The 14,613-nt window shown below is 37.9% G+C and overlaps 1 protein-coding gene across 1 annotated transcript; it reads left to right on the top strand.

The window, feature by feature from the left end:
- Window positions 1-12,578: 12,578 nt before the first annotated feature.
- On the top strand, window positions 12,579-13,872 carry LOC138308717 (putative uncharacterized protein DDB_G0279653). Its single transcript, XM_069249745.1, has 3 exons — window positions 12,579-12,774; window positions 12,826-13,293; window positions 13,664-13,872. The coding sequence occupies exons 1-3, from the start codon at window positions 12,579-12,581 to the stop codon at window positions 13,870-13,872; spliced, it is 873 nt and encodes a 290-aa protein (XP_069105846.1).
- Window positions 13,873-14,613: the final 741 nt, after the last annotated feature.

Raw genomic sequence — 14,613 nt, forward strand, 5'->3', positions numbered from 1 at the left:
TATTATTGTTGGAATCGCTATTTGGACTTCTGTACACGTTTCCAATAAGCAGTATATCATTGTTTAATAGTTTGATGCTACAACAAACATGTTCGTCAAATTCAACCGTACTGGACTTGCCTGAAGGATTGATTTGGTTAAAATAAGGACTCCGCGTTTTCCGAAGGAATCATAACCCTGTATGCTGTCTGTTGTCCTACTCCCATTATCTGTAACATCTGACAATGAAATATTCTGAAATGAAAAAAAATATGTTTGTGCAGCAGCGCATGTACTACGGTCATTTTCCAACAGACCATCCGTTGAGAGTTTGTCACAGTTATTTTTCAACAGATCCTGCCGTTGAGAATTGACCTTCGAATCTGTCAACGTTACACCGGCTAGGTGAAAGTTTTAACTTAAAAGTGGCAACCACTATACCACCCGATCATCTAGACGGTCATGTGGCATTCACATATCTTGACAACCAAACCAAAAACTGTATAAGACTCTGGTTAGACCTCATTTGGAATACTGTTCTGTCGTTTGGTATCTCTGGAAATTTTTTTTAAAACTCATAGAAAACATCCAACGAAGAGGTACAAAAGACTTGTTAACCTTAAGGATCTCTCCTATCCTGAAACCATATGGTCAATGCTGTGAACCTGACATTTTCAAAAATAGATTAAACAAACACTGGAAAAACCACGCCATGAAATTTTTAACAATCAACCCAGGAACAACAGTATATCATACATAAACCTAGGACATACTATTAAGGATTTTAAGCAATCACTTTGAATATTTTACCATTATTGTAAATATCACTATACATCTCTACAAGCCTTTTTTGGCTTTCCAATGATGTTGGACTGATGAGAAACTGATGAGAATGTGACCTCGTTGTTTATATGGAAATGTCTTTTTAAAATCAATGGCGAGGTGAAAACCTTTCAAATAATTGTCCTCCAACTCCATTCTTACATTCTTATATACTTGATCTGTATTAAAGTTTTTTTTTTATATTTCTTGCGGAAAAAAGTGTTTTCCTTTGTTTTCCAACCTTTTATGCTTTTAGTAGTTTTTGATTATCTATTCACTTGAATTTTATAAATGCCCAAAGAAGCATTAAGTAGTCTAATTGATCCAGTTTTCACTTAATCATAATTTTCGTTTCGAAATAATGTGGACAGAATCTATCTTTGTTAAAAATTCCAACTCTCTGCAGGTGTACTAATGGATCAAATCTGTCATTTACAGATTAGATATTAAATGATTATCGGCGCAGGTGTGCAATTCAGAATGTCATCTTCAGGGCATGGAACATGTGCGAGCATGCGCTTTGATTGCGAGAAATTCGACAAGGACCTCTCCCTTTTACTAAAAACCTATAAATGTATCTCGTGAGTGTTGAGGAAAGTAGTTTAACGAAAGCAGACGACAGGCGATAACCGGTAAGGATATTCATCTGGCAATGTATTCAAGTCACCTCTTTGAAATTAGTTTTGCATTCAGCATTTTTATAATCATAAATAATCGGTAGTATTTCCACGATAAAATGAATTTAATGAAATTTAAAGTTGAATATTTAACATTTATTTCGTATCTAATTTTGTCATTTTTTAATGAAATCCACCGAAGGGTCTGTGAGCTTATGTCATTGCGCATTGTCCGTCTATCGTCCGTCAACTTTTCACAAAAGTATCTACATGTAGTGAATGGCTTAATGATTTTGACCAAATTTCATCTGAAGCTTCCTTGGGTGAAGGCGAAGCAATCTTTTATAAATGTTGGGCGGCCTGTCGCCCAGGGGGCTGAAGGGCGGGGTCTAAGAGAGGAAATGTAACAAATTCTTTTAAATCCATCTTCTGAATGAATGAAGGGATTTGGTTTTAATTTGATGTGAAGCGTTGTTGGGTAAAAGGAAACTAATTTGGTATACACGGTGAGTATGGACTCCCAGGGGGTTTGAGGGATAGGAGATCAACAGGGGAAATGTAGCAAACTCTTTAATATCTGTCTTCTTCTGTATGAATGAAGGGATTTGGTTTTAGTTTGGTGTGAAGCTAATTACTAAGCATCGATTTTGTAAAAAAAAAACAAAACAAAAAAAAACCGTTGTTCTGGTCCCAGCGGGCCTTAGGTACGAGGCCAAATATGGGAAATAAAGCATGTTCTTTAAAACCCTCCTGTAGGAGTGAATAGATTAATTTCAATAAAATCATTCAAGATGGTAGCTTGTGTTCTTGGTCTGGAACAGGTGAGCGATGCAGACCTCTTTCTTAAAATTTATTTGATAGTCTGTTTTGTTTTTGTGTTTTGTGTTTCTGGTATAATGATTGGTTTACTTTTCATTGATTATTGTGACATTATAAAAACAGTTTATGAGCATTTAAAGATGCCCCATCGCTGACAGAGTATAAACAATATCCATAATTCGAACAATAACTGATGTTCAATCGTGTATATATGTGTCTAATTAACACAAATATATATATATATCTAAACTAACTCATTTTACTTTTGGTACATGTGCAATTAGTTCTTCATTCTATAAGACATAGTGCATTTTTTTCGGGACGCAAAATGTTTTTAATATATCTATCCTGAAGTAAAATAAGAAGCTGAAACTTTTTTCGTGATGGCATTAATGGTGTCTAGTAAGTCAATTTTGTAACTGAAGAAACATACTAATTCGTCTACTCCTGTTTTAATGGAGACAAAAATAACATTCGTCAATCGTGGAGCATCTTTCAGATGTCAAAATTATTTTAATGGGTACAGGAGTGTGGTTTGGTAGGTTGCTAATTTATTCACTGGACGATAAAGTAAATATGGTTCTTACTTTCAGACAATGCCAGCCTATCTGAATCAGTACATGCTCAAAGCTCCCTACGATGCCCCGAAATTCCTTTCACCGGAAACAATACTGATGATCACAGGCAAGTCATATTTATTTGAATATTATTTTATTTATTTCATTTTCATTGAATATTATCGTAAATTGTTACTGTATAAATTATTCCGTTGCGTAATAATGACGAAATCTGCGATATCAAAACCAAGTAATATCTATAAATCAATTTTCTAATGTTAACAATTTAAAAAAATCAGATGCGGCGTATTGATATCATAGCCCATAGTTGAGTTTGGCCAAAGCCTGTGACGCTTTTAAATTTCCTGCGAATACTTTCTGCATGTATGTCATCATAAAATTCGACGAACAAATCTTTCTGTCTAAATAACATCAAAATTCTAACCATACAACGTGTTCTCAGGTTTGTCTCATGTGTAATGGACAAACGGGTTAAAGAACGTACATCCTCGATATTCCAGGGGTTCTTATCATTTACGATCTCTGCGGCCCTGGACTATCTCATAATAAAATTGGAGGCAACAGAACAGGTAATTAAGGCATTTGTTTTACTTCAAAAGAGCTGTATAACGGTACACTGTTAATGTTGTTGGCTGTGTGGCTTTAAAGTTGGGCGTCGCCCTCTCTGTAGACCTCTTAGGAAACCTTTGCTGCCCTGAAATTGGTTCAGCTGTTTGCATTTCTGCTTAGCTGCCACCAATTTAACTATGAGATAGTCCAGGAGTGTCGTGATCGTAAATGAATGGAACCCCTGGAGTATCGAGGATGAAGGACGTAATGCTTAAGAAAAAACATAAGAATATATTTATTTGTTGTGAGAAGTTGGCTCGATATACGACATTCGACATTCAAATATAGTTGGCGATCGAGCGGAATTTTGAATGTTGTGCAGCTCGACATACGACATTCAGCATTCAAAACCAGTACCTGGCCAACGAGAACGGAATGTTGCGCAGCTCGACATACGACATTCAGCATTTAAAACCAGTACCTGGCTAACGAGAACGGAATGTTGCGCAGCTCGACATACAACATTCAGCATTCAAAACCAGTACCTGGCCAACGAGAACGGAATGTTGTGCAGCCAGACATACGACATTCAACATTCAACATTCAGAAATTGAATGTTGTTCAGATTGATATACGACATTCAACATTCAGAATTTGATGGAACTTTTGAATGTCGTGCAGCTCAAAATATGACATTCAACATTCAAAACCGATGTATAGCTGACAAACGAACGGACTTCTGAATGTTGTGCAGCTCAACATTCGACAGTCAATATTCAGAATTTATGTATAACTAACTAACGAACGGACTTTTCAATGTTGTGCCGCTCGACATTAGACATTCAACAATCTGAACTTATATATAACTAACTAATGAAAGGACTTTTCAATGGTGTGCAGCTCGATATTTGACATTGAATATTCAGTATTTATATGTATAACTGACTAACGAACGGACTTTTGAATGTTGTGCAGCTCGACATACGACATTCAACATTCAAAATTTGTGCATAACTGATAAACATTCAGAAATTATATATAACTACCAAACGAACGGACTTTTGAATATTGTGCTACTCGACATCGGCATTAAGCATTTAGAACTTGTGTATAACTGACAAATGAACGCACTTGTTTATGTTGTACCGATCGACATTCGACATTCAATATTCAGAATTTATGTGTAACTGACTAACGAATAGACTTATCAATGTTGTGCAGTTCGACATTCGACATTCAACTTTCAGTACTTATATATAACTACAAGTAATGAACGGACTTTTGAATGTTTTCAGCTCGACATTTGACCTTCAACATTCAGAATTTATTCATAACTGACTAACCAACGGACTTTTGAATGATATGCAGCTCGACATTCGACATTCAACATTAAGAACTTTATATAACTAACTAATGAACGGACTTTTGAATGTTTTGCAGCTGGACATTCAGCATTCAGTATTTATGTCTAACTGGCTAAAATACGGACTTTTGAATATTATGCTACTCGACATTCGACATTCATTATTCAGAACTTGTGTATTACTGACAAACGAACGGATTTTTCAATGTTGTGCCGCTCGACATTCGACATTCAACATTCAGAATTTGATTGTTGTGCAGCTCGACATTTGAGATACAACATTCAGACCTTATATAAAACTAACTGATATACGGTCATTTGCATGTTGTGCAGCTCGACATACGACATTCGACATTCAGAACTTGTGTATAACTGATAAATCAACGGACTTTTGAATGCCGTACAGCTCGACATACGACATTCAACATTCAGAACTTGTGCATAACTGATAAATGAACGAACTTTTAAATGTTGTACAGCCCGACATACGACACTCAACATACAGAACTTGTATATAACTGACAAAAGAACGGACTTTTCAATGTTGTGCTACTCGACTTACGACATTCAACATTCATCATTTATGTATAACTGACAAACGAACGGACTTTTGAATGTTGTGTAGCTGACATTCGACATTCAACATTCAGAAATCAGATATACATGTAACTGACAAACGAACGGACTTTTTAATGTCATGTAGCTTGATATTCGACATTCAATATTTGAAATTTATAAGTGGCCAACGAGAACGGACTTTTGAATATTATGAAGCTTGGTATACGACGTTCAACATTCAGAATTTGAATATTGTGCAGCTCGACACACAATATTCAACATTCGAAATTTGATCGGACTTTTGAATGATGTGCAACTGGTTAAACGACATTTAACATTCAGAATTTTTAATGACATATAGCTCGACATAGGACATTCAATATTCAATATTTGAATGTTCTAAAGTTATAAATAACTGATAAATTAATTGACTTTTGATTGTCTTGCAGCTCGTCGTTCAACATACAACATTCAGAATTTGAAGGTTGTGCAGCTCAATATACGACATTCAACATTCAACATTCAGAATTTGAATGATGTTCAGCTGGACATACGACTTACGAAATTTTTATTTTGCATGTTTTGCATTTCAAGATACGACAATTAACATTCTCAAATCAATCATCTTCCTTCAATGTATTATACACACTATAGTGTAGGCTTCCGTATCTTAAATATTTGTATGAATATTTTTTTTCCGTTATCACATATTGAAGTTCGCGAGATGTCATGAAAGAGTTTCAACAACGTCCATTACAGGGATCCATAATTCAATCGGAATCGAAATATTGCCAGACACGGACACAGTCAACAAATGTAAACAGTCATATAGTTTATGAATATGGTCCTATAGCTCGTATTATATGGATTCGATACATATAATATTAATTTTGTGTTTTTATATTATACATTTGTTTATGTGACATGTTTTAATTCAAACCTTTGTCCGTATTTGACGCCGTTCGACGTCACGCTAGTGTAACGTTAAGTATAAAAAAAATCTTGCGACGCATCTATGTTTTCAAATCTGTGCAGCTCGACTTTGGTCGTTCTTCATTCAATCAATGTCATTGTCTAATCAGCTGGATTTTGTTTTAATATTTTCAGTTAAAACTTTATGGCATTTGATTCATCATTCTGCAGTAAGTGTTATTGAGCTTGTAATAACACATTCTGATTTTAAATGGTACATTGCTGAATCTCTATGTTTATATGTACCAGTTCAACCGACTTTCAACATTGTCGAGTAAGTGGTAGACTTTGTTAAGGATGAGATTGACAGCGCTCGGTTAGGGGTGAATATACATATTGTATGTCATTCTTTATAATTAGCCTTCCAAAATGGTTGCCTGATACTCCAGCGGTAAAAGTGTCAGGGTTATGTCTATACAAAAATACTTCTTCTCTGAACGCTAAGAATGAATACAGTCTAATCTATAATATGTAGAAGTTGACCTTAGACTGCTCATAAACAATATTGATCAGCTGCAATATTCATCTGGAGATGAACTGGGATGGGACATTCTGCTGTTTAATGGCCAAGAATACATGTAGATGAGAATCACCCACTAGTTTTATCAAGGTAAAACCTAAGAGCCCGACAGGGACAACGCAATCGATCATTCTCCTCATATTGTCAGGGAAGGAATTCCGGACTCCCTGAATGGGATAGGACGAAAAACCAGGAACCTGATTATTTGTTAAAAAGGCAGGTCAGTGAGAAGGGTACATGTAATAGCAGAGCTATATCTGGTCCAACGGAGGCAGGAAGAGAGAATAGACAATGCATGGATATCACTCCTCTTGCAGCCTGAGGCAAGAGCAAACAGAAGTCTTAAACGTTTAAAACTTTATGGTGACAGACCCTAAAGGCTCATAAGGACCAACCTTTAGTGACTCTAACACAAGTGCTAGGTTCCAATCTTCAGCTTACATTCGTACCCTAGGCCTGTCCAGCTGAGTCCCCTCAATCAAGGCAGACAAAGAGGCTCCAACCTCTTGTATATCATCGCAATAGTTATGCGATAGCTTGCTGTAGTACCAGAGGCAAAATTGCATTCTCTTAACAGAAATAGAAGGAAATCAGTAATTAGCTGGACAGAGGCCTTGACCGGATCCACCTTTCTACCGATTCACCAGTCACAGAAGATCTTCGTGACTGGTAGACTTAGAAAAGGAAGTCCAAATTGATCGGGAGATGCTAGCTGACACGTCCGAAGAAAAACATGCCAGGGCAAGGCCTCATGAGATAGCTTTTGCGTGTGAAGGTGGAGGTTCACGGGACGTGAATGCATCCTCCTGGACTGAGGCTGGCGTAAGATATTGGTTTTTGATGGGAGAATTAGAGGAACATCTACCAAAACCGACAGGATCTCTTCTCACAGACAGGGGCACTTTCAGAAGGAGATAGCAATAATCCTCCAAAAGCTCCTGTAGAACCCTGCCCACCAGGCTATATGGAAGGAAAGCATAAGAATGTATCCGTCACAATCTAGAGATAGTGCGTACACAACCAAGTTATTTGATCTGTTACCTACGGGTTGGCATAGGTTGGCAACTGGTTGTCCAGGAAAGTGGCGAAATGATCTATGTGAGGCCAGTTCCACATCGACAAATGCCCTCGAAGATAGAGGTATTTAGCTGTCATTCTGTCCGAACTGGCTGGCAACGCCTTCCAACGGTGGAAAGGCAATACCCTAAACCGTGTGGAAACAGTTTCCCAGGAAGACTAATTCTTGAGAAGGAAAAACATCGGACTTTTCCTTAGAGGTATGAAGCCGACTTTAATTGAAAGTTTCAGGACCAGACAGGTATTCTATACTAAAGAATACCACACTAGCTGGAGCATGAAAGAATCGTCGAAATATATATAAACATATTCCCCCGATATGCAGAAATTCGTTTCCTCTCCTGAAACCTAATCCCAAAAGGACCAGAATCTGACCCCCAGAAGGGATTTTACCCTTATTAATCATTCTCTTGTTGCCCTTGAACTAAGACTTCGATTTCGACTGCACAGCAGACGGGTGAGCTGAAGTTTCAGACTTCTTCTCGGGTGGCGCTGACTCTTTTGAAGTACTGGCCTTCACGCATTATCTTCAAACGAAGGGCAGAAGCCACCGAGTCCTTCAAATCCTTCTGAATAGAAGAAAGAGTCCCACAAAAAAGATTTGACCCAGACAAGGAGACAGTCATCAAACGAGAACGGCAAGGTTCCTCAACTAGGCGGATTTTCAAAACAGAAAAACGCTTAGCCACCACGATATTGACAAGGGGCAGATTTAACTATGTCCTGTATTTCGGCTTGCTTTGTCTCGGATATCCAACCCTCGGGCAAACACCCCTAATAAATAATGCAAGATCTGTGCAAGACAAAATCTGGATGATAAGCCGCACCAGCCTCTCCATCTTGTGATGCTTCTTGGCCCCGAATACCATCTTATCCGCTTAACAGGAATCAAAATATAACATAGTGCATCAGAATACATAATAATCCACTTTAAACCATTGATGATGTTAATAAGTACATATGAATTCGATTTAGTAAATAGGAAATCGAATAAGTAATCGGGAAATCGAATAAGTAATGGAATAGTAACTAGAAATCAACTTCACGGATGCAATACTCTCTCCTGTAAACGTATTCTTCATGCAATACTTTTGCATATGAATACAATATAAAGCAACATACACACGCAAACAAAAACAATATTCAAGTGAAAAAGTCTGTTGTTGTACCCCTGCCTCTTGCATGTTGGAATTCAAAAACCTAAATTAGTATTTACTACTGAGTTAATGACTAAAATTGCATTTTCACTTCAGCAGCAAATGCTTATAATGAGTCAGATGAGCTTGAAAATCATTGTCATATATAAATATTTGTTAAGTTAAGAGACATGTTTGACTGAAGTTTGGGATCAACATTTTTCTTTCTTCAAGAACATTGGTTTAGGTAATATTTATACCATTAGCTATATATGTATGGTGATATAGTTTGTGATCACCAAAACATGATGTACAGGTTTTTTAAAATGTATATAATAACTGTAGATATATGAGGGATACCGAACAACACAATAAATATGCATGGTGCTGACTTGGAGGTGTGTCTCGATCGTTTAGCCTTTGTCATTCCTTTCTCAAGAGTGCAATGCATCTAAATTTAAGATGACAGTCTATGAATTAAGAATCAAAATCCAAATTCTTTGCATTTCTATATATTTTTGTTATTGTTTTCATTGATTGATAAGAGGTCAAATAATTGATTACGAATAACAATTTTTTGTCGGGAAACATTTTTTGCTTCGTCAAGCCAAATATGAAAAATTTGCTAAAAAATCACCATTTTTGAGCTTAAAATCTTATTTTTTCATTTCCTGCGTAAAAATAACTACATATATTGGAATATTTGGTCATGATATGTATTTGTTGTTCTACTGTGGTCATTTTGATGCCTCATTTGTCTACTTCAGTTGACAAATGTCAATGTTGTTACTATTTTTATTTTTTTAGTGAAATTCGAGATGGCGTCCATCTTGATGACGTCATAACTGGAAGTTCATCCCAACTTAATGCAATCGGAGGTTTGGGGGGTTAACATTTTGATTTGTGATCAGTGGGTCATAAGGGTTAAGAAAAATAATGGTTCGGAGGTTTGGGGGGGGGGGGGGGGGGGGGGGCATTTGGGACCCTCCTAGCCCATGGCCTAATTGATAAAGCCACTATCTACTGTTCGATCTGTTTTCTTTGTTGGAATAACATTTGGCGAAATTGACCTATAATACCTTTACTTTAGACTGTTAAAGTCACTTTCGGTTGGGTAATTATGTTTGACTGTATGTTTTGTCAAGTATCACTTGAATCTGCATCTGTCATGGGGGTCACATTTAATAAACGGTCACATGCCTTTAAAACGGTCAGTTTACGGTTCTCCCGCTGAAAACATTTAAAATGGAACTCAAAACCTCATCTGTGTGATGCAGCAAATGATCTGCAATTGTGCCCCAATAGCGATCGTCGTCAGAAAGCAGTTTCTAGTTACCGTTTTGCCATTGTGTTTAGAATTTGCATCTAATGATTACGTGGCTAAGTTGCAGTCAAGTTATTTTTTACAGTAATAATTGACACTCATGCTAGAAATACTACATCTGTATGCACACCTGCAAATTATCTCTGTTACAATTAATAGCAATTTCTCGTGAGATTTGACTATTTGAAAGGATAATCATATCGGTGCCATAAAAGGTGCTGGAAGTCCATTCAGTACAATTCAATGGATAATATACAGCAAAATGATACGAATTTAAAATTGTTGGTCGTGATATGCATACTGAAAAAAACATTTCGCCATAGTTTGATATTATACAGAAACGACCCTGAGATATTTCTGAACAACTATTAATAAGCTTCGTACCAGGCCACATAAACGACCGGTGCTATCTTAAAAAAACACTAACTTTCACACCACATAATCATATATCATTTCGGTCCTTAACTGATTTTTCTATCATTGGTATGTACTATTTAAAACGTAATTTAAATAATTAGAAAAAAAAATATACACAACTATATACAAAAGTTCTGGATTTTGAATGTCGTATGTCGATTCAAAAGTCCGTTCGTTTGTCAGATAAACACAAGATCTGAATGTTTGTCGAGCTGCACAACATTCAAAGTCCCTTCGTTAGTCGGTTGTATATAAGTTCTGAATGTTGAATGTCGAATGTCGAGCTGCACAACATTCAAAAGTCGGTTCGTTTGTTAGTCATACACATTCAAGTTCTGAATGTTGAATGTCGAATGTCGAACTGAACAACAATCAAAAGTTCGTTTGTTTGTCAATTATACACAAGTTCTGAATGTTGAATGTCGTATAGTCAGTCAGTTAAATATAAATGCTGAATGTTGAATGTCATATGTAGAGCTGCACGACATTCAAAAGACCCGATATATCCTGCATGTTGAATGTCGAATGTCGAGCTGCACAACATTCAAACGTTCGTTCGTTTGTCGGTTATACACAAGGTCTGAATGTTGAATGTCGTATGTCGAGCTATACAACATTGAAAAGTCCGTTCGTTTGTCAGTTATGCGCAAGTTCTGAATGTTGAATGTTGTTTGTCGAGCTGCATAACATTGAAATGTCCGTTTATTTGTCAGTTATACATAAATTCTTAATGTTGAATGCCGTATAACGAGCTGCACAACAATAAAATTCCATTCTTGTTGACCAGTTATACGTTCTGAATGTTGAATGTCGTATATGTCGAGCTGCACAACATTCAAAATACCGCTAGGTGGCCAACTATGTTTAAATGTTGAATGCCAAACGTCGTTTATGGAGCCAACTTCACACGACCACATTTATTATAATCTTGTCACCATGTACCTCATTCTTTCAGTGGCGATAATTATCTTGGTAGTAACAGATTTCTTTGATGATGATGATGATGATTCTCCGGTAACAACAACAACAACCACGACACCATCAACAACAACCACACGAGTATCAACAACAACCACGACACCATCAACAACAACCACACGAGTATCAACAACAACCACGACACCATCAACAACAACCACGCCAATAAGAACAACAACCTAGCCACCATCAACAACAACCACGCCAATATTAAGAACAACCACACGCCAGTATCAACAACAACCAGCTTATCACAACAACCACCACGCCACCATAACAACAACCACGCCAACAACAACAACCACGCCAATAAGAAGAACAACCTAGCCAGTAACAACAACAACCACGCCAATATAAAACAACCTAGCCAGTATCAACAACAACCACGCGAGTATCAACAACAACCACGCAGTATATCAACAACAACCACGCCACCATCAACAACAACCACGCAGTATCACCATCAACAACAAACCACGCCACCATCAACAACAACCACGCCACCATCAACACACAATAAAACCACGCCACCATCAACAACAATCACGCCAATATTAAGAACAACCTAGCCAGTAACAACAACAACCACGCCAATATTAAGAACAACCTAGCCAGTATCAACAACAACAACCACGCGAGTACAACAACCACGCGAGTAAACACACCACCAAACAACCAGCGCACCATACACACACCCATCACAACAACCACGCCACCATCAACAACAACCACGCCAATATTAAGAACAACCTAGCCAGTAACAACAACAACCACGCCACTATCAACAAAAAACCTAGCCAGTTACAACAACAACCACGCCAATTAGCCAGTAACAACAACAACCACGCCACTATCAACAAAAACCTAGCATGTTACAACAACAACCACGCCACCATAACCAAACCCCTAACAAGCCACGCCACATCAACAACAACCAGCCACATCAACAACAACCACGCCAATACATACAACAACACACGCCAATCAACAACAACCACGCCAGTATCAACAACAACCACGAAACAACAACAACCACGCCATATCAACAACAACACAACCACGCCAGTATCAACAACAACCACGCCACCATCAACAACAACCACGCATAACACCTAGCATACAACAACAACCACGCCACCATCAACAAAAACCTAGCCAGTTACAACAACAACCACGCCATATCAACAACAACCAGCCAGTATCAACAACAACCACGCCACCATCAACAACAACCACGCCACTATCAACAAAACCTAGCCATATCAACAACAACCACGCCACCATCAACAACAACACACACCACCCATACAACAACAACCAACCACCACACAACCATCAACAACAACCAGAACCACAACAACCACGCACATAACAACAACCACCCACCATCAACAACAACCACCTATAAAACACAGAACAACAACAACCACGCCACCATCACAACACCAAAAACCACGCCACCATCAACAACAACAGCAATCAACAACACGCCACCATCAACAACAACCACGCCACACACAACAACAACGCCAGTATTAACAACAACCACGCCAGTATTAACAACAGCCCTGCCATTCAAAAACGGTGACGAACTAATATGGGACCATAACATCACATGTCCTTTTTTAAACATTTCTTCAGCTTAGAAAGTATGGTTTATGAAACGATAGTGTTATACCACCAGTGAGAATGTCATGTGTGACGTTTTGAAGAATAGTCTGATGACAGTTACTGTGCACGCATCGTGCTGGTGTGTGACAATATTATTTACATAAACCAGGCATGCCTCCGACTCCAACTTCAGCTACTTACAATACTAAACTGTATCCAGATCTTCGGCACCGCCACACAAGCCTGACTTCTGAACACGATATTACACCTACGACTCGCCAATGTTGAAATGAATTTTATAATGGTATGGTGAGCGGCACAAACCATTCTTTCGACTCCTCAGCGGCACAGGCCATTCCTTCGACTCTTCAGCGGCACAAGCTATTCCTCCGACTCCTCAGCGGCACAAGCCATTCCTTCGACTCTTCAGCGGCACAAGCTATTCCTCCGACTCCTCAGCGGCACAAGCCATTCCTTCGACTCCTCAGCAGTACAAGCCTTTCCTTCGACTCATCAGCAGGAACAAGCCATTACTCCGACTCCTCAACTTAAACTTTTGCAACTCCCAAGCACTGGTCCGTATCCATGGCTACTTAACATGTTGATGTCGTTTTAATAGGCAGAAATTATTAAAAAGTTCGTCTTCTAGCAAACCTTGTTAGTAATTGTTTATGTCACTGTAAATGGAAATATTAAGATAGGATGATGATCAGGTCTAAATCACTTAACTTAGTGTATTTGTATCTAACAAACAATCGTTGCCCTTTAATGTGACCAGCCATATATAAAGACATCCTCGAAACTCTAGGGGTCACTCTTACTGACGTTATATCCACTTCTGGACTCATAGTAAAACTGAAGGCAGTTCAAGAGAAAATATCTTAACAATTAATGGCCTGCAAAGACTTCCTTTGAAGACTACGTAAAGATCTCGCGACTTCAAAGCCACAAAGTCAACAAGAGTGAACCGTTATACGATTCTTTTTGATCAATTGTTTTCAAATCTTTTACATTAAAGGACAAAATTACCTGTTCTATTGCCTCTCGTTCTACTTTGAGATAGTTCAGGGATGGATATGACGACAGTGATAGTAACCCATGGAGTATCGAAGATGATGCAAAGATGCAGTTGCCAGCAATTGATCTACAGTCGAATACACATCTACACCTGCAATTTCCTGTTCAATGGAAATACACATTATATTTAAACAAATCAGTTTGCCTGTACTAGTCATGTAAATCCAGCTTTATAATTCAGACATGTATCACGTGCAATATGGTTATACGCTAACG

Source organism: Argopecten irradians, chromosome 15 (assembly GCF_041381155.1).
Source record: "Argopecten irradians isolate NY chromosome 15, Ai_NY, whole genome shotgun sequence".
NCBI classification, from domain to species: Eukaryota; Metazoa; Mollusca; class Bivalvia; order Pectinida; family Pectinidae; genus Argopecten; species Argopecten irradians.

Excerpts from the sequence above, each read along its gene's own strand:
- LOC138308717 (XM_069249745.1), top strand. The coding sequence starts at position 12,579 with ATGTTACAACAACAACCACGCCACCATAACCAAACCCCTAACAAGCCA. Across the intron at positions 12,775-12,825 it reads ACAACAACACAACCACGCCA|CATACAACAACAACCACGCC; the intron begins GTATCAACAACA and ends CATAACACCTAG. Across the intron at positions 13,294-13,663 it reads AGCCCTGCCATTCAAAAACG|CGGCACAGGCCATTCCTTCG; the intron begins GTGACGAACTAA and ends TCGACTCCTCAG.